At 46.2% G+C, this 25,471-nt stretch overlaps 1 protein-coding gene across 1 annotated transcript; it reads left to right on the plus strand.

Annotated features, from left to right (window-relative positions):
* Window positions 1-264: 264 nt before the first annotated feature.
* On the plus strand, window positions 265-24,362 carry CYP21A2 (cytochrome P450 family 21 subfamily A member 2). Its single transcript, XM_082207344.1, has 10 exons — window positions 265-505; window positions 5,646-5,735; window positions 7,397-7,551; window positions 9,359-9,454; window positions 12,301-12,402; window positions 13,335-13,421; window positions 17,215-17,418; window positions 20,112-20,281; window positions 22,416-22,519; window positions 23,607-24,362. The coding sequence occupies exons 1-10, from the start codon at window positions 280-282 to the stop codon at window positions 23,870-23,872; spliced, it is 1,500 nt and encodes a 499-aa protein (XP_082063470.1). The 5' UTR covers window positions 265-279; the 3' UTR covers window positions 23,873-24,362.
* Window positions 24,363-25,471: the final 1,109 nt, after the last annotated feature.

Raw genomic sequence — 25,471 nt, forward strand, 5'->3', positions numbered from 1 at the left:
TTATGTACGTCACAACTCCCACTAAGTTACACAACCGCTCTCCTTGACTGCGTTTTCTCCTTGACCGAAAACGGAGGGAGGATGCTATTTGTGCATCTGGAGACAAACTGTGCCACCCATGGACAGCAGAAGTTTCTCCTTGGTGGGTTTGAAGCCTTTGGGTGGAGAGTGTTGTTCTGGGAGGTGCTTGGCTTTGCTCTCCCTGCCTGCCCCACCTCCAACCATGAATGTTCCTGGCTATATATGCACCAGGATGGGGGCCCCTGAACCCATTTAAAAATGCTAACTGCTGCTCTCCTCGTTCTCCTCCTGTTGGTTCTAGCCCTGCTGACAAGGCGGCATGGGGGGTTCGGCTTTCCGAAGAACTCGGGGAGGCTGCCCGGGCCTCGGGCCTTGCCCTTCGTTGGCAATCTCCTCCACCTGTTCCATCCTGACCTTCCCATCCACTTCCATGACTTGGCTCGGCAATATGGCTCCATCTTCCGCCTTCGCCTTGGCAGCAAAGGTAAATCAGCGCAAAAACTTCATCACTAAGGCATTGGATAACTTAGTCACAATTTTACATTGTCTTGCCATTTTATTGTCTTAGGACTCAGCCACGTTTGTTTGTTCCCTGAGTCTGAGAGGTTTTTTTTTTGTCCCAGGGGAAAAACACCCACCCACCCCGCTGTTTACTACTGAATCAGAAGAAACTTTGGTTGGGCTTTCTGCAAATTGGCTTTTGTTCCGATTCAGTAGTAAACAGTTGGTTTTCTCAGGGAAAGTGGTGAGACAAATGACAAACCTCTCTGCCTATCAATCACAGGACAAAAGGAAGTGTGAATGGTTCTTACTGTAGTTTGGGGTGTTTTTTTTGGTGTGTGTGGGGTATTCTTGTCTGCATTTTCATTTTTAGAAGAGGACTCCCCTCCTTGCTTCTATGGTTGCTAATTCTCTCTCTATAAAATTTACCAGCTAAAAGGTTTATTTGTATACACAAATGAAGATTTTGCGCATAAAAGGGCATTGTTGTTGTTTAGTCATTTAGTCGTGTCCGACTCTTCGTGACCCCATGGACCAGAGCGCGCCAGGCACTTCTGTCGTTGTCTTTGTCCATTGAGTTTTCTTGGCAGGGATACTGGAGTGGCTTGCCGGTTCCTGCTCCAGGTGGATCACGTTTGGTCAAAACTCTCCACTATGACCTGTCCATCTTGGGTGGCCCTGCACGGCATAGCTCATAGCTTCTCTGAGTTATTCAAGCCCCTTCGCCACGGCAAGGCAGTGATCCATGAAGGGGAAAGGACATTACAATTGCTTAAAATAGCAATTTTAAAAATATAAGAGTGTATAATCGTTTGTCTGTTAGTATTTCAGTTATTGCCTTGCTTCTGCGTTTTAACTTTTTAGAATATCACATTTGTTTGCCCACTTTTATGGTTGTCAATTCTCTCTTTATAAAATTTACCGTACTAGGAAAAGTGTTTATTTATATGCACAAATGAAGATCTTGTGCACAAAAGGATATTGCAATGATTCAAAATAGTAATTCTTTTTTTAAAAAAATATGCAATACTTTTTTTGTTAGTATTTGGTTATTTTCTTGCTCCTGCATTTTAACTTTTTAGAAGATCATGTTTCTTTTTCTACTTGTCACTGTTGCCTTTGATTTATTTTTTTAATAGCCAATACATTTATACATGGTCATAAATGACAAAATTACACACAAAGGTTATTACAATAATGCAAAAGTGTTAATTTTTTAAAAAGAAAAAGTAATAGTAATTAGAACATACATCAAAACTTGATTGGCGTTTGTTAAAAATCAGCAGTGAACAGTGGGTTTTCCTGGGAAAAGTGGCAGGACAAAAGGGGAGGGGGAGACACCTCTTAGATGTCTGGAAATCACAGAACGAATGGAAGAACCTTAAGTGTCCTTTAGTGTATCAGGGTCTTTTGAAGTGTATTATTATTATTATTATTTTAAAAAAAAAAACATTATTAAAGTCTTGGCTTTTTCATTCTTATTTTGCATGCCACCTTTTGAATAATACAGAGAAGTGGCATTTCAACTATTAAATTCTACAAAAATGAGGAACTATCCAATGTTTATTATTAATTTCCAAAGCTCTGCTTGAAGTGTGACCAATGTTGCATACCACCCAAAAATGTTTGCATTAGGGTCCTTTTTCTGAACAGAAAAAGCTAATTATTCCTCCCTCATTTCCCTGATATATAGAGACACAGCATGCCCCCATAAGCCAAGTCACACTATTGGTCTCTCTTCCTCAATATTGTCATAATAATAATAATAATAATAATAATAATAATAATAATAATAATAATAATTTGCACTGCCCATCTGTCTGGGTTTCCCCAGCCACTCTGGGTGGCTCCCAACAGAATAATAATACTAATAATAATAATGTGATAAAATATCAAGCATTTCAAACTTCCCTTTAGTTGTTGGCAGTGCCTGTCCCGGGTTTCTGGATAAGGAATCTTCTCAGCTCTGTCTAAAAATGCCAGAGCTTGAACCTGGAATCTTCTGCACACAAAAGAGATACTCTAGATCCCTCCTCTGGTTCACAGCTTCCTAATTACCCTGAACAGTAATTAAATCAACGAAGCTGCTTAGCCTAGAATTGGCTATATACATATCTACAGTAATTATTTAAAATTCAGTGTCACACAAAAAAGTCAAAAAACACATCCTTTTTTTAAAAAAATGTAAAGAAAACTGAACCATCTAAGGGTGTATAATCAATACCCATGTCTGAGATTCCTGGTTCTCCTTTAAGTCACCAGACCACAAAATAACAAAGAGCCTTGTGGCACCATAAAGGACTGATTTATTATAGCATAAACTTTCATGGATGACTGTCTGCTTCGGCTGGTGAATCTGATGACAGACAACTGCATCTTACGAAGTGGGTCTGAGTTAACAAAAGGTTATGGTGTCATGGATGTGTAAAGTCCTTTAATGTGTCGCAAAACCCTCTTCCTTGTTTGTTTTTTTAACCACATGCCCTTCAGAATCCAGCTGCCCCTCTGCCGTTATTTAAGGTGCCTGGGTACGTTTCTCCATTCCATAGCACGGCTGTTGATTCCAGCGATCCCAAATTGCTCCAATAATTCCCTATTTAGATCTCAGCCTTCCCATGTGCTGGCAAATAAAATCACGGCCAGTGTTTAAGCAGGTATAATTCCTGCGCTTGCATGTTTGTTTGGAAATGGGTGCTGTTTTTTAAAAAAACTAAAATAAAATATTAGCCTCATTAGCACAGCTTGAGAGATGCATCTTCTAACTGGCTAAATGATCTTGATGGCAAATTAAGTAATAATTCCTTGTTTTGTTTCGCTTTGAACTTTGGTGGAACTGTCCATTCTGCCTTACCAGTGGCTTCCCGCGGTTTCAGGCGAGGTGGGATCCTTTAATCAGAAGAGAAGGCAGGGATTTGATTTTTGGATCTACCACTTGCCTAGCCTAGTTTTTCAGTGGCTCTGCCGGTTGGGAATGCGGATCAGGCGCTAGATCCGGGACGGGAAAACTGCAGCTCTCCAAACGTTACAGGACTCCCACTCCCATCACCCCCTGTCCATTGGCTGTTCAGGTGGGGACTGATGGGAAATGGAGTCCAACAAGAACCTGTCTGCGCTAGAGAAAGCGGGAGGGGTCTCCCCGGAGTTAAATCTGATGACGCAATAAAAACATAAGGGCATCCTATGCCCTAAACTGGCCAAGGCACCAACATTCATTGGATTCTAGTCGCGGTTAAGTTTTGATCATCATCAGCCCAGTGGAATAGGGAGTCAAGTTTACACAGGAGGGGGGAAAACCAAAACCAGACTTCTGATGGTTACTGAAACAAATCGCTTGGTTTCTTCATATGTAAAGTTTAAAAGTATTACTAAATGATCTGAAATGGAATTAGGAATGATCTAAAATGTCTGGAGTCCCTTTAAAATGTATATAAAAATGGAAATCTCTGATAGAGACTGTATATTGATGTTATGTAGAAAATGGAATTCATGGGACTTAATACAAGATAAGATAAAACATTTGAAAATGCAGCAACCTGAAGCAATTGGATATTATTATTATTATTATTTCATTAAGTTTGTATGCTGCCCTATATCTGCAGGTCTCAGGGCGGTTCACAACGTAAAATCACAATATAAAAACACAAAATACATAATCAAAACAAAAACCAGTATAACCTAGTAATATCCCTCCCTTCCACAACACATTTTAAAAGGGCATCAGATGTCAATCCACATACAGGCTAACAAGCAACATTGACAAAGCAATCAACTGAAGTAACTAGCATAGCACCCCACAAAGGTCCGTATAGTAAAAGCTATGGTTTTCCCAGTAGTGATGTATGGAAGTGAGAGCTGGACCATAAAGAAGGCTGATCGCCAAAGAATGGATGCTTTTGAATTATGGTGCTGGAGGAGACTCTTGAGAGTCCCATGGACTGCAAGCAGATCAAACATATCCTTTCTGAAGGAAATCAGCCCTGAGTGCACACTGGAAGGACAGATAGTGAAGCTGAGGTTCCAATACTTTGGCCACCTCATGAGAAGACTCCCTGGAAAAGACCCTGATGTTGGGAAAGATGGAGGGCACAAGGAGAAGGGGATGACAGAGGATGAGATGGTTGGACAGTGTTCTCGAAGCTACCAGCATGAGTTTGACCAAACTGCGGGAGGCAGTGGAAGACAGGAGTGCCTGGCGTGCTCTGGTCCATGGCGACATGAAGAGCCAGACACAACTAAATGACTAAACAACAACAACAACAACAACAATAATATATTATTTCTATTAAATAGTGGGTGGACATAGCAGACGACACAGAGATTTCTCCAAGTAGTTCTTTAAAAGCAACCTGGAACTGAACTGAACTGAACAGCTCAGCCGGCCTTTTATAGGCAACGGGCTGTCAACATTGTAACAAGAGCAATGACCCAGGGTTTCCCGTCTAAATTAACTGACGTGGACCTGAGTGAAAACAATATACACAATACCCCTGGTGGCCAGGGTGAGAACTTCAATACATAACAATTTCTTTATTGCGTTTATATCCCAGTTGTATTTATATTTCATTTTTTCCATGGAGCTTAATGTGGCATATCTGGCTTTTCCTTTCCTCGTTTGAGCCTCACAACAACCCTGTGAGGCAGTGACTGGCCCAAGGTCACCCAGTGAGCTTCAGGGGCAAGTGGGGTCTTGAAGCCTCGTCTCCCGGGTCCTTGTCTGCAACTGCCACAGAAAGACCAAAGCAGAAACCTTCCCCACACTCCCCTTTTCCCTTCTATGAAGAAACCCTTTCTGGGACCCCACATTTAAATTCTTCCCTGGTCTCCTTGCTGGCCCTAGTAGGACCAACGTGGCCAGTTAGCCCTGGTGATCATTCGATGTCTACTAACTGGGTCCCCCCAAGAAATGACCCCTGAATTTTTGAATTTTATTGATATTGATGCTGCATTTTATGTTGTATTTTATGCTGTTTTTAAGTCACATTTTAATCAATGTTTTATATTTGCTGTTAGCCGCCCTGAGGCCGGTTTTTAAACTGGGAAGGGTGGGGTATAAAATATTTTTTAAAAAAATATATTATTATATAAGCAGCTTTTGAATTTCTTTTTCTTTTTCTTTTTCTTAGACATGGTGGTTCTGAATAGCACAGATCTGATTCGGGAGGCGCTGCTGCGGAAATGGTCTGATTTTGCAGGACGGCCTCACGGATTTGTTGGTAATTGTAACCTGGTTGAATGGGAAGACATACACATAGGCCTTGTTGAAACGTAACAACCAGCCATGACTGCTTAAGCAAACACGGATCAATCCTTGGTTCATTAGCCTAGTTTGCTCACTAATCACAGTCAGAAAAGAACTTAGTCTCCTCGGTTGGAGATAATGAGAAACTACAGTTTATTCAAAATTGCAAGCTTTCAATTCCCTTGTCTTGTATGGATAAGGGCAGAGGGAGAGATTTGGGCTCATGCTTGCAACAGCAAGCCATGGTTTATTGTTACATCTGAACCTGACCATAGAGTCAAGGAAGGCCTGGAGTAGAGGAACACAAAGCCCTCACTTCCTGTTCCCATGTGAAAGCAGAATCGTGACAAACATTGGCAAGGAAATCCCTCTACCGTACCCCCTCATGCACCTTCCTGGAGCCAGTTTTAGGTGCCTAGTAGTGGTGGCAAATCAAAATGGCTGCCTTCACTTGGAAACAGGAAGTGCTAATCAAACTGTGTTTTGACTGGGAAGCTTTGTGTAAACTGTGGGCTTCAGGTTGACCTTAATGGCCTTGTTCTACATAGTGGTTACATTATGTTGATTCTCCCACAATCAAACACTTTTCATAGCAAATACCACTGAGGTAATTTTCTTTCATACCTACCATTGCAGTGACTCCATTTCTGAATATGTGTTCTTCCTTCTCCCTGAATTGTTTTTTCCCAACAGACAGAGCAATTCCTCCCCTTTCTCTGGCACTATTTTGCCACCCTCCTTGTGTATTTTTGCCTAGGTGAATGAAAACATTTTAATATTACAGGTAGTTGTAAAATAGGAAGCTGGGAGAGAGGAGCAGCAGCTCAGGGCCCTGATTCCAAATAGGGGTGAAACAGGATCCACATTCCATTCTGTCTTGTTCTTTGCTGCATGTAGACCTGTTTCCCTTCTGCCGCAGCTTGTCTTCTGCCAAAACCCATGTTATACGTCATGTATGTTAGTTTCTGTTTCTCACTAAGCAGCTGCTTGGAGTCACAGGACTCTTTTTACATTCCAGAGACCTTCCAGTCTCACGGGAAGGGAAACGGGATGTGACGTTAGTGGTTTCCTGTTTCCTTTGTTCCTTTGTTCAGTTGCTCTCTGCTTTCGTAGAGAGAGGATGTATATTTTTTTGCTGTCTGCGTAGTAAGAAATAAAGCATAGCATGTAGCCCAAACCTCTTGTCTCTTCCCTGTGCTGGGAACTCTGCTGAATAGAATGTGCCTTGGAGCCTCATCAAAGGCTTGAGGTCGTTATACGCCGGGAGGCAATTCGAAGGCTCGGCCGAAGGAAGATGAGACTTTATCAGCTTGGCCGAGCGGAGATTCCAACAATATATACAGTTCATCGTTGACGTTACATTGTTCCACCCCAATCATTTCAGTGCACAGGCAATGGAAATCGGGAGGGGAAACAAATAAATTCTGTATCATTTGCAGACTGTAAGCAACAACAGCAATTCCTGGCTTAATTGATTTCCCTTCTGGCAATGGGGCCAATGGACGAATTCCGGCAATTTCTGCTCTGGTTTCCATCGCAATTTGCTGGTGTGTGATTGCATTCCGCCCCCCACCCCCTGGAAACAGCAGCAGCCTGGAAGCATTCCTTCTCTCCCTCCTACTTCTCGCCCTGCAGCAAACCTTGTTTCGTTGGGAGGCAAGGACCTCTCCTTGGGCAACTATACGCCGACCTGGAGACTGCAGAGAAAAATGGCCCACGTAGCTTTCCAGCGCTGCCTGCGAGGAAACATGGAGCAGATTGTCCAGAGCCAGGCTCGTCAGCTCTGCAAGGTGAGATGCTGCAAACACCACCGACTGAGCAGGGTGAGCAGGACTTCCACTCATGCAACAGAACTTCCCTTCACATCCCCTCCCCTTTTTAAAAAACAAAAAAATGTGGAACCTCTAACTTGGGCAATAAAACCCAGAACCATGTCATTCTATTTTATGTCAGGGGTCACATGCCGTTATGTGTTATGCGGGTCACATGCCGTTGGTGGGTGGAGCCAGTGGGAAACATGGGCGGAGCAACAGAGATGGTGGGCTGTGGTGGGCTGCGCTTGAGCCATCCAAAAGTCAGGGGTTTCTGGGTGCACCTTCAGGCAAGCGAAAAGCATCACCACTCTCTAAGGAGGGGGGAGAGTCCTGAGCAGGGGTCAGCAAACTTTTTCAGCAGGGGGCCAGTCCACTGTCCCTCCAACCTTGTGGGGGGACTGGACTATAAGCCACCCCCCCACGACTCTCTCCTCCCTTCTGCACAGCACCGGACGAGCCCTGGTGGCTGTTTACCTGTGTCTTGTGAGGGGCAGGGGCTGGTGGCGGAGGGACGATGAGCGGAGCATGAAAGGGCTCCGGAGAGGGGCTGCTTAAAATGGTGGCGCTGAAGCGCTGCTGCTGCTGGCACCAACAAAACCCAGCCCCCTTCCTCCTCTAGGCAGGGCGGGGAGAAGCCAGGAGGAGGGAGGGAGAAGGTTACTGTCGCGGCAGTCATGTGAGGAAGAAGGAAAGAACGCACGCGCTGGCGATCCATGCGGCGATTCCTGGACTGCCCGTGGACCATAGTTTGCCACCCATGGTCCTGAGGGTCAGATAGCAAAGCTTGGAGGGCCGCATTCAACCTCCAGGCCTGAGATTCCCATCTGTTCTTTTAAGTGAAGTGAGCTATTTTCAGAAGGCTTGAGTTCTGCACCCGGTTTGTACATTTGCATAGTTGAAAACAAGCTTCTCTTTAGTGCCTTCCAATGCTACACTTTTTAAAAAATAGGTTTTTATTCATACATTTCAAATTTATACCTTTCCATTAGTTTTACAATCCGTTTAACATTTCAAAAATTGACTTCCTTCCCCTCTTTCTGCGGTTCCTTAAATTTATTTTTTTAATATCTTCTGCATATCCAAATTCATATAACTTGCTCATTTAATTATCTACTATAAATATATACTCCTATAAAAATGCAGGTTATTGCAATAACCCTGCCAATGTTTTTACCTGTTTACAATTCATCTGTAAATATTCAATAAACCATTTCCATTCTTTTATAAAAAGTTTGTTATCTTGATTTCTCATTCTTCTGGTCAGTTTTACCATTTCTGCATATTCCATTCTTCCTTTGCTGGGACTTCTGCTTGTTTCCATTTTTGGGCAAGTAGCATTCTTGCTGCTGTAGTAGTATACATAAATAAGTTTCTATACAGTTTAGGTAGTTCTGTCCCTATAATTCCCCAGAGAAAAGCTTCTGTTTTTTAAAAAAAATAAAAGTTACTTTGAACATCCTTTTCAATTCATTATATATCATTTCCCAGAGAGCTTTAACCTTACTACAAGACCACCACATATGATAAAAAGAACCTCCTTCCTCTTTACATTTCCAACGCTTGTTTGATTTAGATATATCCATTTTTGCCAGTTTACTTGGTGTTAGATACCAACGATATGTCATTTTTGTATAATTTTCTCATAAACCGTAACATGCTGTAATTTTATATCCAAATTCCACAATCGTTCTCATGCTTCCATGTCTATATGATGACCAATATCTATTGCCCAGATGATGCTACACGTTCTAAGGGAAGCCTTTTCCTCTTCTGGTTTTGTCAGGTTTTCCATGGTTATGGGGGCAAACCTGTGGACTTGGCTCAGGATTTCTCCCTGCAAGCCTGTGGGATCATCTGCAGTGTCTTGTTTGGGCCTTTGGTGAGTAGGAACAGAGAAATTTGTCCACTTCAGTCCCCCTCAGTTTCTCCTTTTCCCATTCTTAAGTTCAGATCTCTGTAAGTGCACATCAGTTTGCAATTTGTCTATCTTAAAATGTCCTCATTTGACCTCAAGAGGTTGGATAAATTCCATGCATCCCTTCTGAGGTCATTATTAGGACTTACAAACTCTGTAAAATATGAATCAATATGTTGTGAGTTGGGAATACTTCCTTTATCTGTAAGAGTATGGCTGAGAACCTTGAAATATTGGATCTTCCTGTGTGATAAGAGCCCTATCTCCTGATTCTCTCCTCTACGACCTCTTGATAGTGTAATTTACAATTTATCATTAATTTGTAGGAGAAAATTGAACTTGATAGGGCTTAATGTAATTGACATTGAAAATTCTGACCCCAAAGATACTTGGGAAATTATCAGGAAGAATCTTACAGAAAAAAGTCTGGAGGTTGCAAAGCACAGCGCTTGCTCTCCTCTGTTTAAATCTCCTTTTGTGTAGAGATTTTCAAAAGGGATACATGACAAATCTGAAGAATCATGAATTGTGCAGGCTGTTTATGTTAGCCAGATTTAATACGTTTCCCTAATTTACCCATTTTTGCAATGCATTTCGCCCTAATATAAAACATTTTTGTCTGTCATTTTCACCGATTCATGTATTTTATGCACATCTTATGCTAGCATGTGCATTCTTGCACATTACTTGCCCCAAGAACTGCAATGCAAAATCCAGAGAAGTCCCCAGGAGAATTCATAAGTATTTTAGTGGGTGATTCCCTAATACACTCACATTCCCTTAATTTCCCCTTAATATACACATACAAATGTAAGAAGAGCCTGGATCAGCCAGTGGCCCATCTAGTCCAGCTATCCTGTTCTCACAGTGTGCTATTTTCACAGATGTACATGGATGGGTGGGGTATAAATAATAAATTGTTGTTGTTGTTTTTGTTGTTGTCATTGCTTTCCCACTAAACTGCATTTTTGTACACCTCATTTATCTGGAGAAACGTGCCACAAAATTTGGCAAGGGCAGCTGAATTTCAGTTCATGTTTAGGGAACAAAGCAAATTAGGTCACTGCAGCAAAACGTGTACAATTCCAAATTTGTCCCAATCCCTATTGCTGAGTCATCAGGTGTACAGTCAAATCTCGGATCCTGAACGCCTCCGTTTTGTAACGTTTTGGATCCTGAACGTCGAAAACTCGGAAGTAAATGCTCTGGTTTTCGAATGCTTTTGGGAAGCCGTGCCTCGGTTGTTGAACTTCTTCCCAGAAGCTGAGCGTTCTTCCAGAACGGATTATGTTCAACAGCTGAGGTTTGACTGTATTGGCAGGAAATACACTGTTGTCATTAGACTCCTCTTCCTGTTAAATCACCTTTTCTCATGGCTATCTGCTCCGACTAGGGATGGAAGGAGTTGTCAGTTCTAGTCCTCTCAATTTCTCACCCCCCCCCAATTTTAAATTTAGTTTTCTACATTTTGCAGCAATTTTCATTTTCTTTTTTCTTTTTTTAAAAACCCCACAAAATTCAGGCAGCATTTTAGTGCAAATGTCACCTTCTTCTTCTTTGGCAATCCCTCGTAGCCGAGTAAGATTGTCTTCCATAAAAACGGTTTTAACAATGTAAGTGACTGTGGAGGCCAATTCTGGACCCACACGTGCTTCCACAGTGGGGACATTGGTTTCCAGGCGGGAGTTGATCACAGTGAGGGTTTGCCAAGCGTGCCTTCCTCTTAGCGCGTTTATCCCTTGCGTCCTGAGTTCGAGTGTCTTCAAAGTCCAGGACACCTTTGGTAAAGGCTGTTCTCCAACTGGAGCGCTCAAAGACCAGTGTTTCCCAGTTGTCAGTGTTTATATTATAAAGGGATCTGAACCACAGAGCCTAGGGCTTGCCAGTCAGAAGGTCGGCGGTTCAAATCCCTGCGACGGGGTGAGTTCCCATTGCTCAGTCCCTGCTCCTGCCAACCAAGCAGTTCGAAAGCACGTCAAAGTGCAGGTAGATAAATAGGTACCACTCTGGCAGGAAGGTAAACAGTGTTCCCAGCGCTGCTCTGGTTCGCCAGAAGCGGCTTAGTCCTGCTGGCCACATGACCCGGAAGCTGTACGCCGGCTCCCTCGGCCAACAAAGCGAGATGAGTGCTGCAACCCCAGAGTCGTCCGTGACTGGACCTAATGGTCAGGAGTCCCTTTACCTTTTATATTACATTTTTTTAGATTTGCCTTTAAACCTATTTATCTTTTCATACACAGTTTTTACTAATGTATGTACACAGTTCTACACAAGCTGTTTTCTCTAATTTGATGCTAGCAACTTTGCACCCCCCCCCCCCATATTTGTATTTCTGCCAATCTTGTGTAGTCGGAGAACAGCCTCACAAGATTCGGGCAGGTGCGTACTTTGAAAGAAGGCTGTGTTTTGGGTCACATATTGTTTCAGAAAGTGTGAGTTTGGTAAATTTGCCAGAAATGAAGAAGAAGAAGAAGAAGAAGAAGAAGAAGAGGAGTTTGGATTTCATATCCCGCTTTATCACTACCCGAAGGAGTCTCAAAGCGGCTAACATCCTTCTTTTCCTTCCTCCCCCACAACAAACACTCTGTGAGGTGAGTGGGGTTGAGAGACTTCAGAGAAGTGTGACTGGCCCAAGGTCACCCAGCAGCTGCATGCGGAGGAGTGGAGATGCGAACCCGGTTCACCAGATTGCAAGACTACCGCTCTTAACCACTACACCACACTGGCTCTCATATGAATCGACTCTCCCAGCACCCCTCCTGCCATTTGTCTTCGTCTCTAGCCTGACTCTTCACTTTCCTCCACTTCAGGACAATTTCACCATTGAGAAACTGCATGACTGCATCTACAAGATAATGGAAAAGTGGGGTGCAATCTCTGTCCAGGTGGTGGATGCCTTGCCCTTCCTCAAGGTACAGGGACAGCAATGAGCTGGCTAACTAGGGGGGAAACACCACCACCACCTAAACTTGCCTTGCTTGGCCAGGGGCAATTTCACTTTCTTAAAGAGCATCTCCACCCCATTGTTCTGCCCAGATACTAAGGTCCAGCTCTGAGGGCCTTCTAGCAGTTCCCTCATTGCAAGAAGTGTGGTTATAGGGAACCAGGCAGAGGGCCTTCTTGATAGTGGTGCCCGCCCTGTGGAACGCTGTTACGTACTGAGTTGAATAGGATTCAGAATGCAGCAGTCTGATTGGTCCTACAACAATAGGGTCCAGAATGCAGCAGTCTGATTGGTCCACAGGAGCCACCCAATCCAGCTTCAGGTGGAAGTGAATCCGCAACCTGATTGGCCTACAGGTGAATCCCAGAATTAGCCAATCACGTGGGGCCTGTTGTGTAAATAATGTATATAAAGCAGACATTCTGGGGGAACTTCCATTCCTCCTCACCACTATGAGCTGAATAAAGAGCATGAAATCCACTCTCAACTCCAAGTATATTTCAAACGCTCTCCCATCAGGTGTCAAGGAAATAGACAACTATCTGACTTTTAGAAGACATCTGAAGGCAGCCCTGTTTAGGGAAGTGTTTGATGTTTTATCGTGTTTTTAATTTTCTGTTGGGAGATGTCCAGAGTGGCTGGGAAAACCAAGCCAGATGGGCGGGGTATAAACAAACATTATTATTATTATTATTATTATTATTATTATTATTATTATTACAAGTTTATTGACTGGTTCTAGTCAAAGAGCTTTGCTGCACAGCTCAAGCAAGCAGGCTGCTTTGGACTTTGCTATGCTGAGATAGCCTGGTTCTCTGCAAAAGTGGGAGAAATAATTGGGTGGGTGTCTGGGTGTTTTGTGCTGAAAATCAGCTACTTTCTGCTTCCCTGACACCCTAGGTCTTCCCCAATGCCAATTTGCGCCACCTGCTCTCCTGCATCAAAAGCCGGGATGCTTTGGTCCAGCACGTGATGAAGAAACACCAGGTGAGGATATGGATGGTGAGGAGGTTGGGATCTTCTTGTGGGGATCTGCAGCAGGAGACCGGGACACTTATTGGCCCTTGATGCAGCAATGTGGAGAAGCAGCACTTCAAGGTACTATGGAAGATGACATCATGCATTTGTTGGGTAGAAATCCAACTGGTACAGTGGTGCTCAAGGAAGGCCTTTAAAAAATAATAATAATTAAAAGATCTTTATTGAAACATATATACATAATAACCAAAATTTCCAATGATCGCCTCACATAAAATATAATATCTACATTACAACAGTTGCATAATTATACACTTAATTATAAAACCCACCACCCACCCCTCCACAGCAATTCGACTTCTGTATATTTCTTTCTACATTTTTTCCCTTGCATTCTATAATAAATTATTTTTGTTGAATTCTGATTTTTCTTTCTTTGTTTTGTTTTTGCTTACATTTTTATCCTAAGCCTATTAACATGTCATTTTTAGAACAATATTTTGACATATAATCTTCGAAATACTTCCACTCCGTTCTTAACTTTTAATTTGATTGATATCTTATAATTGAAGTTAATTTTGCCAATTCTATATACTCACTTAATTTACAAATCCACTCTTCCTTTGTTGGTATGTCCTGAGATTTCCATTTAGTAGCAATCACTACCCTGGCAGCTGTTGTTGCATATAAAAAGATTGGTTTTTTTAATATGTGGTATGTGGCCTACCAACCCTAACAGATAAGCTTCTGGATTTTTTATCAAGGTTTTTTTTTTTTTTAGCATTTTCTTAAGTTCGTCGTGTATTATTCCCCAAAACTTCTTTATTTCTCAAGGAAGGCCTCTTGATCCAGCGGATGCTTCTGCTAATGGAAGGGGAGTGGCAAGTTAGGGGGTTTGTTTTTGCCAGTTTCCCTCTCCCACCTGCAACCCCCCCTGAAAATTAACTCCAGAGAGCCGAGGGACCCTCCAAAACAGGGTGGACAACGGTGCAGAGGACTATTTGTTCATTTATTTGTTTATTACTTTTATATACTACCTTTATCTTCCAAGGAGTTCAAGGTGGGGCACATGGGTCCCCAGTTCCTTCCCACCACCACACTGTGAAGTAGGCTAGGCTAGGACAGTGTTTCCCAACCTTTTTTGGGCAAAGGCACACTTGTTTCATGAAAAAAATCTCGAGGCACACCACCATTAGAAAATGTTTAAAAAATTAACTCTGTGCCTATATTGACTATATATAAAGTAACTCTCTTTAATAGGAATCAATGAAGGCATATTCTACATATGTAGCTGAAATAGTCGAAAAAATTCTGAGTTGTAAGAATGGGCTTGTATCATGCCAGATGGGGAAAGGTCACTTTTTACTTATGTAAAAAAAATAAAAAAAATAGTAACAGCATAGAAGGTAATGGTTAGGCTAGCATCCCTCTTCCAAATATGCTAGGTTTTTATTTGCAGGGACTGTTCTACATGGGAAAGCATTCAGCACTGTCATTCTCCCATCTGCCATCTGAATTGGTACTATTCTGGGTCAACTTACTCTGCTGCATGTGTAGATGAAAATGGCACCAAGTGTGGGGGAGGGGGCAGAACAGGTTTCAGATACAGGATATTAAGCATACACGTACTTCAGATGGAACTGGTTGCTTGCTTTGCAAGTTTTCATTTCCCAAATGACTGCCTTGGCAAGCGCAATACCTACCAGGCTCAACGCCGGTCTCGCGCTGCCGCTTCCCGCGCTCTCAAGGACCCGGGAGGAGGAAGGCGTGAAGGGAATCCCGAAGGCGCGAAAACCTCGCGCATGCGCAGGCCTTCCGCCTGCGACAGCCCAGTAGGCCGGCCGAAGCGAGCGGCGATGGGATGTGGGAGGGAGCTCGCTCGCCGCCCCGCGTGTGCCTATGTGGGGCACGTTACAGCCCCATGACGTCAGTGCCACACAGGCAGCCAGGCAGGCAGACGGCGAGAGCCCCGCGCTGGGCGGCCTCTCCTCGCCGTCGCCGCCCAACTCGCCCGCCTCCCTCCCACGGCACACCAGGCAACGTCTCGCGGAACACTAGTGTGCCGCGGAACACTGGTTGGGAAACACTGGGCTAGGAGATCGAGATAGGCCCAAGGTCACCCAATGAACTTCATGTCTGAGTGGGGAAGGGTGAATTGTCAAGATCCGTCCATTAGTAAAGGACTGGGGGGGGGGAACGGGGACTTGTGGCCTTCCAGAGCTACATTGAATTCCCATCACATCAACTGTTACCTGGCCTCACTGAGACCGATTGGAGTTGCAGTCCAACATTACCTGAAAAGGGCCACAAGTTGTCCATTCCTGTGTCAGTGAATGCCTCTGTTGAATGAGAAGGTTTGAAATTCCTCCAGAATGTTCGTACTGAGGGAAACAAATACAAGTAGGCCATTCCTCAGATGGGGAGCCACCACCGAGAAGGCCCTGTCACATGAACAGACAAAACGGTGGGGCGATTTCAGTGATGGGCTTTTCATGACAGCTGGAGGTGAAGATTAGATTCAGTCAGGGCTCTTAGTGTGATGGCCTGGGATTCGGACTCGGGTGCTGAACCTGAGGAATCCCACCCTGCACAGGATTCCCCACCTCTAGAACCAGCTGAGCCGGGGCTGGGGCTTGAGCCTGAAGGGTCCTCACCTGTGCTGGATCCTCAGGTGCAGGCTCCAGCTGAGTGCTCTGGCTCCTGAGGTGGTGGAGGACCCATTGCCTGCAGGTGCTCCACTCTCAGCCCCGCCAGGGGAAGCTGAGGTTGCCTCTGGGTCCGGTAACCCTCCAGCCTCTCCTGAGCTGCAGAGGCTCAGGGCAGAGAGGCGGAGGGAACTAAGTTCCCGCAGAAGGAGTGCTCGCCTCCAGGCCAGGAGAGGTGAGTCACCTGTGGATCGGGGCTGCCCTTTGCCTCGGGGCAGAGAAAAACCAGCCAGCTCCAGTCCCAAGTTGCGGGAGCAGCATCATTGGTAGCCAGTTCCTGCTTGAACCCTGTCCTGCTTTCCTGCCGGAGCTCCTGGCCTCACCCGACTCCCTGCCCTGCACCCAGCTGCAGCTTTGACGGACTGCCTTCATACTGGACCTTCGACCTCGGACTGGACTCAGACCTCGCCTCACGGATAACCCACGGGACCAACACACTTAGATTCTGTTGTGACGTGGGGTTTGTGATTTCAGCTCTCTTGACATAATATGCTGGAGACAGTTCTCTAGTAACACTTCTTTATTAAGGCAAACAAGACTGGGGCCTGAGGAGGGGAAAGCTACATTTATAGGGACAGGGGACTAGCTAGAAAGGATACATTTTGGAGGGAACAATATCAGGCAATCACAGTCCTGCCTTTTGGAGGGAACCAATAAGACAGAGGATCCAAATACAGCAGCTTAAATGAACCAATAGTAGCTGTAACCCTCTGAAACCAAAAGGCAGTTACTTTACCCTAATGCAAATACAGACAATAATAATACAGATATAAAATCCTTTGACTCAATACACAACAGATTCCCTTGGGGAGGAGTGGGCGGCGTCCTGGTTAAGCAGAAACTGAAGAGGTCATAGCATTGGGGTCTCTCTTGATTTTGGGAGAGCTGAAGAATATTAGAAGAGGCCTGGTGGAACAGGCCAGTGGCCCACCGCGTCCAGCACCCTGTTCTCATGGTGGCCTGAGGAAAACTGGCAAGCAGGACTGAAGCACAAAAACACTTCATGTGGTTCCCAGCAACTGATACTTGGAAGCATTGCTGTCTTGAAGTTCTCCTTGCTTGGGCACTAATCCACTTCTGCTCTCTCTCTCTCTCAGGAGCCCCACAGCACTTCAGAAGGACAGGACATGGTAGACCACATGCTGCAATTCCAGCATGACCATGAGGCTAGTGAGAGCAAGGGGACGGGCCTTGTGCCGGAACACGTCCACATGGCCATTGTTGACATGCTCATCGGAGGTACTGAGACCACAGCAACTTTACTCAACTGGGCTGTGGCCTTTTTGGTGCATCGCCCACAGGTAGGAAGCATTGGGGTGTGTGTCATCCCAAGCTTGGTGGTTCGCTAGGCCACAGTACCTCCCCCCCTCCTTTCTTGGGGGTTTATTTTTTATAATTGTTACGGCTAAAATCTGGGTGCGGGGTTACTCTGCCACCCAGCTCATCGGACTAAGTCCGTGGGTCCCTGCGGAAGAAAATGAGCTCAGCCGGACGCAGGAGCAAACTGCAGAAGATCCAAGTTTATTGCGCAACAGGTTCAAGACGAGATTGAACAGAGAGAAAGGGGTGACATGAACTTTTGAAACTCCCTCCATGTCCCAGAATACAGTGCAAAATACATCCCAGTTACATCATGAATACATTAAGGAGAGGTTGGGTTACACAGATTAACATATGGAGGAGGGAGGGGGGAATATGCAGAGAGCTGGAGATATGCGCAGATAAGCACATCCTGAGAAGACAATGGTCCATGTACGCATAGTCTGTCACCTGGCATTGCCCGGAGGAAAGGTTTGGCAGAGTGATTTTGACAGGATTACTTGAGAGATTATGGAGGACAGGGGAGGGGTGATGGAGTCCTAGAGAAATTGAGCAAATATATTGTAGTGAAGAAGACATGCCCCCCCGTTCCGTATCAATAATTTATTATTATTATTAAATATTTCAACATAACAATTTATCAAAAACATATCAACCTCATCCCCCCCCATAAATTTCCCACCCCTATCCCTGAAAAGAACCCACCCTCCCACCCCCTCCCGGACTTCCCTCAGCTCCTCTCTCTGGTTTTTGATCACATGTTACTCTCTGCATATTCTAAAATTGTAATGATCCTTAATTTATCTGTCTATATGTTACCAATGGGGACGTGGGTGGCGCTGTGGGTTAAACCACAGAGCCTAGGACTTGCCGATCAGAAGGTCGGCAGTTTGAATCCCCGCGATGGGGTGAGTTCCCGTTGCTCGGTCCCTGCTCCTGCCAACCTAGAAGTTCGAAAGCACGTCAAAGTGCAAGTAGATAAATAGGTACCGCTCCGGCAGGAAGGTAAACGCCGTTTCCGTGCGCTGCTCTTGTTCGCCAGAAGCGGCTTAGTCATGCTGGCCACATGACCCGGAAGCTGTACGCCGGCTCCCTTGGCCAATAAAGCGAGATGAGTGCCGCAACCCCAGTGTCGGTCATGACTGGACCTAATGGTCCTTATTATTTTACCAATAATAAATTTGTGTCTGTTTATTCAAAACCTGCCAAGGAGATCACTTCTTTTTGTTGTTTCTTTATGTACAGTGGTGCCTCGCAAGACGAAATTAATTCGTTCCGCAAGTCTCTTCGTCTTGCGGTTTTTTCGTCTTGCGATGCACGGTTTCCCATAGGAATGCATTGAAAATCAATTAATGCGTTCCTAGGGAAACCGCCTTCAGACCTGAAGGCTGGGGGGGGGGACAAGGGCTTTTCTTCCCACCCCCAGCATTTTAAAAAACCCTGGGACAGCGGAGGACTTCTCTGCTGTCCGGGGCGATCTTAAAATGCTGGCGGGCGGCATTTTAAAATCGCTTTCCGAAGTGGGGCGGCTGGGGCAGGTGTCCCCGCCCCCCCTTCGGAACAGCGTTTTAAAATGCTGGGGGTCGGGAGCGAAGCGCTGCCGACCCCCAGCATTTTAAAATCTCCCCGTGTCCCGGGAAGATTTTAAAATGCGGGGGGTCGGGCTGCCAACCCCCAGCATTTTAAGACCTTCCCGGGACACGGGGAGATTTTAAAATGCTGGGGGTCGGCAGCGCTTCGCTCCCGACCCCCAGCATTTTAAAACCTCCCCGGGACACGGGGAGATTTTAAAATGCTGGGGGTCGGCAGCGCTTCGCTCCCGACCCCCAGCATTTTAAAACCTCCCCGGGACAGGGGGAGATTTTAAAATGCTGGGGGTCGGCAGCGCTTCGCTCCCGACCCCCAGCATTTTAAAACCTCCCCGGGACAGAGACTTCTCTGCTGTCCCTTGGAGATTTTAAAATGCTGGGGGTCGGCAGCGAACGCTTCGCTCCCGCCCGCCAGCATTTTAAGATCGCCCGGGGCAGGCGGGGGGGGGGAAGGCAGGCGGGGGGAGCAAAGACTTTTGCCCCCCGCCGGCCTTCAGAAGAGGTCCTCTTCTGAAGGCTGGCTGTGGGCGAAAGTCTTTGCTCCCGACCGCCAGCATTTCCCTATGGGCTTTCGTCTTGCGATGCAAGCCCATAGGGAAATTCGTCTTGCGAAACGCCTCCAAAACAGAAAACCCTTTCGTCTTGCGGGTTTTCCGTCTTGCGAGGCATTCGTCTTGCGGGGTACCACTGTACTTTGTAAAAGGTTCCCATTCTTCTTTAAAATCACAGTCGTCCTTGTCGCGTAATTTATGCGTCAGTTTTGCCAGTTCCACATTGTCCATAAATTTCCCTTGCCACTGCTCTTTTTTCAGGATTTCTTCGTTCTTTCTTGGAGGTTTCTGAGCAGAGGTTGGATGCCCATCTGTCATGGGAGTTAGACTAGATGATGCTTGGGGTCTCTTCCAACTCTACAATGCTGTTATTCAGCCTGTGTTTGTGCAGGGTGGGGTAGGGAGGCTTTCTGTGCCTAAGGGTTGCGTCCTCTCATGTCAGCCTGGGTCTATAGCAAACTACTGTACAGGGATCCTAAATCTGCTGGAATGTTTTCTCCGCACTCCGATTTGTTCTTATCTCTGCCACTCCAGATCCAGGAGCGAATCCACGAAGAGCTCATGGCCGTGGTGGGAACAAGCCGTGACCCCACCTATAGTGACCGGGAGCACCTGCCCTTCTTGAACGCCACCATCTTGGAGACTTTGCGCTTGCGCCCCTCGGCAGTCCTTGCTTTGCCCCACATGACCATCCGGGATACAAGGTACCCACTTTCTGCAAGGCCTATCCTGACATTCTCCATGTGTAGAAGGGAACCACGGGGGCTGTGCTGCTGGACCACCTCCGATAGCCACACGTTGGTGTTGAGACCTGTAGATTCTCATGTGCGAACATTCGCTGGGCTGATAGATATCCATGCCAATGCAGTGGACTTCTGAGCTTGGTGTCAAGAAGGGGTTAACAGCGCAGCTCTTGCTCCCACTTTTATGCTGCTGCTGCTGCTGTTAATTTGATTAGTGAATTGCTTCCTATGAGCATAAGTTGTGGATGTTTAAAAACGTGTTCCCAAGCAGATGTAGATACCTGGAGAACTGAGTTTGAGGTTGGAGATATGGGAAGCCAAATGTTATGGCTTGGTCTCTCCCACAAACGCGAGACAACTCTGGCTGTTAATTATTTCAGATTTGTTGCTAAAACAACAAACTAGGACAGAGCTCCTCTACTCATCGCCCTCCCCAGAGGGTGGAGTTGCCCGGACTGAGCTCCTCCCCCTTCCCCAGCTTCGAAAACCAAGGTGAGGCTTCTGATTGGCTGCAGGACCTTCCTGCACTCAATCGGAAGCCGTGTCAGATGCTCGGCTCCCAAAAAACGTTTGCAAACCGGAACACTCACTTCCAGGTTTGCAGCATTTGGGAGCCGATTTGTTCGGGAGCCAAGCTGTTCAACTACCAAGGCACCACTGTATATATCATATTTTTCGCTCTATAAGACGCACCTAGTTTTTGGAAGAGGAAAACAAGAAAAAAAAAATCTGGATCCCAGAAGCCAGGACAGCCAATGGGATCACTGCACTGCGATCCTGCTGGCTGTCCTGGCTTCTTGCTTAGCCGCACGTAGCCTCTCCTGGGCAAGGGGAGCCTTCATCCCCTACCCGGGAGAAGCTGTGCACGGCTAAGGCTCCCCCAAGAGCCGCGCTCCCTTTAAAGAGTGTGCGGAGTGTGTGTGTGGCTCTTGGGGGCTTTTCCTCGAGGAGGAAAAGCCCCCAAGAGTCGCACACACCCTCCACGCGGCTCTTTAAAGGGAGTGCTGAGCAGAGCCTCCCGCCTGCATTTGCTCCATAAGACGCACACACATTTCCCCTTACTTTTTTGGAGGGGAAAAGTGCGTCTTATAGAGCAAAAAATACAGTACATAAAACACCTGCAGTGCGGCATCAGAGCTCCATCTAATCCGACTTCTTACAACAGCCAAAAGGACACCCTTGAGGAGCTCAGAAGCAAGGTATAAAGGAAAAGATATTTCCCCGCTGTTCCGTAGCAGCAGTAAATTGGATTGGGAAGCATAGGAAACTCATAGATCCCATGCACCCCGACAGGAAATGATGCTTGGTCAGTGCCCCGCGGGATGTTGGGGAGAGCCAGCAGTGTAATTTTCCCATGGCTCCCTTCTCAGGCCTGTTAAGGCCGATGCTTACGAGGCTTTTCCTGTTTCTAGTGAGGCCTTGCTACCATTGACACCAATGCGGGAGGGAGGTTTTGAACCCAGACCTCATGTAAGAGAGAAGAGAAAGGAGAAGTGGGGTGGATTTCAGAGGCTCAGAGGAGTTTGCGCCATGCACTGTACCAGGAATATTGAATTCTTATGGGGGTCACATTCCCGTGTTTGTCAGCACCAGAGGCAAAACGGGGTGAAACTATGAATATATCTTTTTTTACTTATTTGCAGTACTTTCTAAGCATATTGTCGCAGCCCCCTCCATCCTCCATCCTCCATCCTCCATCCTCCATCCTCCATCCTCCATCCTCCATCCTCCACCCTCCATCTAGGGAAGCACGACCAGTGTTTGAGGACATATGCCAGGCATGCAAAAATATCTTTCAGAGCAGGGCAGATGAAAAGTTGAGGTGGGTGGCTGAAAGGGAACTGCAGCCCCAGGAAGACTTCCGGGGACCGGACAAGAGATACATTTGTCCCCCAGGCCTCAGGTTCACCACCCAACCATCCCTGCTCTGTGTGTTCCCCGGCTGTGTGCTCAGGACAGGAGTCTTTGCGTTTGCAATAGTTGCCAAGGCTGTCTCTGAGAAGGTGGTCAGGGCAGAGAGGAGAGGAAGCTGAGACCCTGCTGCCTGTGAGATGGCAGATATTAACTCATTTTTTTGTATTCTCTCCACTCCAAGCTTGTCTGGTTTTTCCATTCCCAAGGGGACAACAGTCATCACTAATCTCTATGGGGCCCATCATGACGAGAGCAAGTGGCACCACCCCCTGGAGTTCAGACCAGGTATTGCACTGTGTGTGTGTGTGTGTGTGTGAGAGAGAGAGAGAGAGAAAGAGAGAGAGAGAGATCTGTGTCACAATGAGAAAGCAAGGGCTCACCTGCACTTTCACCTGACACAAATTTTGATTGAACTACATCGCTAGGAGTGAATATCGGTATAAGGCAGCCTTCTATGTTTCCAATAAATTTAATTAAAGGTAAAGGGACCCCTGACTATTAGGTCCAGTCGTGGCCGACTCTGGGGTTGCCGCACTCATCTCGCTTTAATGGCTGAGGGAGCTGGCGTACAGCTTCCGGGTCATGTGGCCAGCATGACTAAGCCGCTTCTGGCGAACCAGAGCAGCGCTCGGAAATGCTGTTTACCTTTCGGCCGGAGGTATTTATCTACTTGCACTACCTATTTATCTACTTGCACTTTGACGTGCTTTCGAACTGCTAGGTTGGCAGGAGCAGGGAGCTCACCCCGTCACGGGGATTCGAACCGCCGACCTTCTGATCGGCAAGTCCTAGGCTCTGTGGTTTAACCCACAGCACCACCCGCATCCCTTTAATTACCGTATTTTTCGCTCTATAAGACGCACCAGACCAAAAGACGCACCTAGTTTTTGGAGGAGGAAAACAAGAAAAAAAATATTCTGAATCTCAGAAGCCAGAACAGCAAGAGGGATCGCTGCACAGTGAAAGCAGCAATCCCTCTTGCTGTTCTGGCTTCTGGGATAGCTGTGCCGCCTGCATTCGCTCCATAAGATGCACACACATTTCCCCTTACTTTTTAGGAGGGAAAAAGTGAGTCTTATAGAGCAAAAAATACGGTACTTTGGCTTTAAATAGAGATAATTGAAGACAGCATGAACCGGAATGAGTTGAGGGGAATTGAGCATAAATGAATGGGAAACAAATGGTATTTGGGCAGGGTGCAGATCAATGGAAGAAATTATATGGGGTGATCTGTGCGAAAACATGTTGCCTTGACATTTAAATCAGCATGTAAATTCCATGCAAATAGTGCCCTGGGTACCTGTGCCCTGAATCTTTTGCTTCCATGGGTGGGCAATTCTCTTCCTAACAGAAGCTTTCTCTTCTTGCCTAGAGAGGTTCCTGGAGGAGGACCCCTCGGGGGAGGCCCAGAGGCAACTCATTCCATTCGGTTGTGGGGCACGGGTCTGCCTGGGGGAGACTCTGGGGCGCATGGAGGCTTTCCACGTCCTTGCACACACCCTGCGGGATTTCCAGATATTGCCCCCATCGCCTGGACACCTCCCTGACCTCAGGGGGTCCTATCGGTTTATTGTGCATTGCAAGCCCTTCAGGGTGAGGCTGGTTCCCTGGGCAGCGGTGTCTGAACTTGCAAAATGAGGCCTCCGCTGGCAGTTGGGACCACACTCAGTCCCTTCCGACTCTGCAATTCTACGATGCTGTTATCTTGGGACAGTCGCCGACTCTCAGTTGAGTCGTTGTGAGGATAATATGGGGGGGGGGGATGGGAGAATTATTTTATGCCACTTTGAGCTCCTCGGGAGATATACTCTGGCTATTTGTAGATAGATGTAATAAACGTTAATCAATTTAACCTTAGTGTACATTAGACTGGCTTTTTATAAAAGATTTTCTCTTGCTACAAAAGAAATGGCGAAAAATAAATATTTTGTCTTCACAAAGAGTCTTTTTCACAGTTCAGTTACATATAGGGAGAGACACTTGAGTCATGGGCATCTTGCGATTGGGGGAAAAGAGATCGGAGGGAGAGTGTTGTACTTTAGTTCTATTTCATTGTGTTAGTGTAGGGCTTTGTGTCAGCATCACATGATAGATCCTGTGTATCACACAATAAATATTGCTGCAAACATTTCTGAGATCATGGTCTTTCTAACGAGTGGCTTTCTAACGAGGTTCGTTAATTGTCCTACTTTAAATGTTGTGAGGATCCTATGGCCTTTGAAAATGTGTTTTTTGGGGGTGGGGGTTTATTGGGTTGTTCTTTTAATTTTGATTATGTATCTTGTGGCTTTATATTTTGATTTTATTCTGTGAACCGCCCTGAGACCTCTGGGTACAGGGCGGTATATACTGTAAATTCAATATATAATTATAATTATAATCACACGCACGCACGCACGCATGCACACACACACACACACACACACACACACACACACACACACACTATCCTGAACTTTTAGATCACCCAGGTCATTAGGTCTTATGTTTTAAAACAGGGGTGAGGACACATTTAGCCCTCAATATATTGCTTGACCCCAACTCCCAACATCCCTGGTGACGGGGTCATGCTGACTAGGAGCCAGTGAGAGTTGTAGCCCCATGACAACTGGATGGTACCAGGTTGGCAAAAGCCTGGGAGGCCAGGGTTCGAATCCTGACTCAGCCATGAAGCTCACTAGGTGACTCTGGTCCAGTCCACTACCTCTCAGCCTAGCTTACCTCACAGAGTTGTTGCAAGGCTAAAACGGGGAGGTGGCAAACCACCTTGAGCTCCTTGGAGAAAAAGGGTGGAGTGTACCGTATTTTTCGCCCTATAGGACGCACTTTTTCCCCTCCAAAAATGAAGGGGAAATGTGGGTGCGTCTTATCGGGCGAATGCAGGCTTTCACTGAAGCCTGGAGAGCCCCAGCGCCAGCCCCACAAGGTCGGGGGACAGAGGGAGGCGGAACGCCGCCATCCCGCTGTCTCCCGAAGTGGTTTGGAGGCTGATGGCGGGGAGAAGAGCGTTTCTCCCCGCTGCCTGCCCCACAAGCTCCAGGGACAGCAGGGAGACGCAGCTCGTCTCCCCGCTGTCCCCGGACCTGATCTGAAGGCGGGCGGCAAGGAGAAGAGCGCTTCTCCCCGCTGCCTGCCCCACAAGCGCATGGGGGGGGGGGAAATAATTTTTTTTCCTTTATTTCCCCCCCAAAAAACTTTATGCGTCCTATGGGCCGGTGCGTCCTATGGGGCGAAAAA

This window comes from Podarcis vaucheri, assembly GCF_965113315.1.
Source record: "Podarcis vaucheri genome assembly, chromosome: 2".
Classification (NCBI taxonomy): Eukaryota; Metazoa; Chordata; class Lepidosauria; order Squamata; family Lacertidae; genus Podarcis; species Podarcis vaucheri.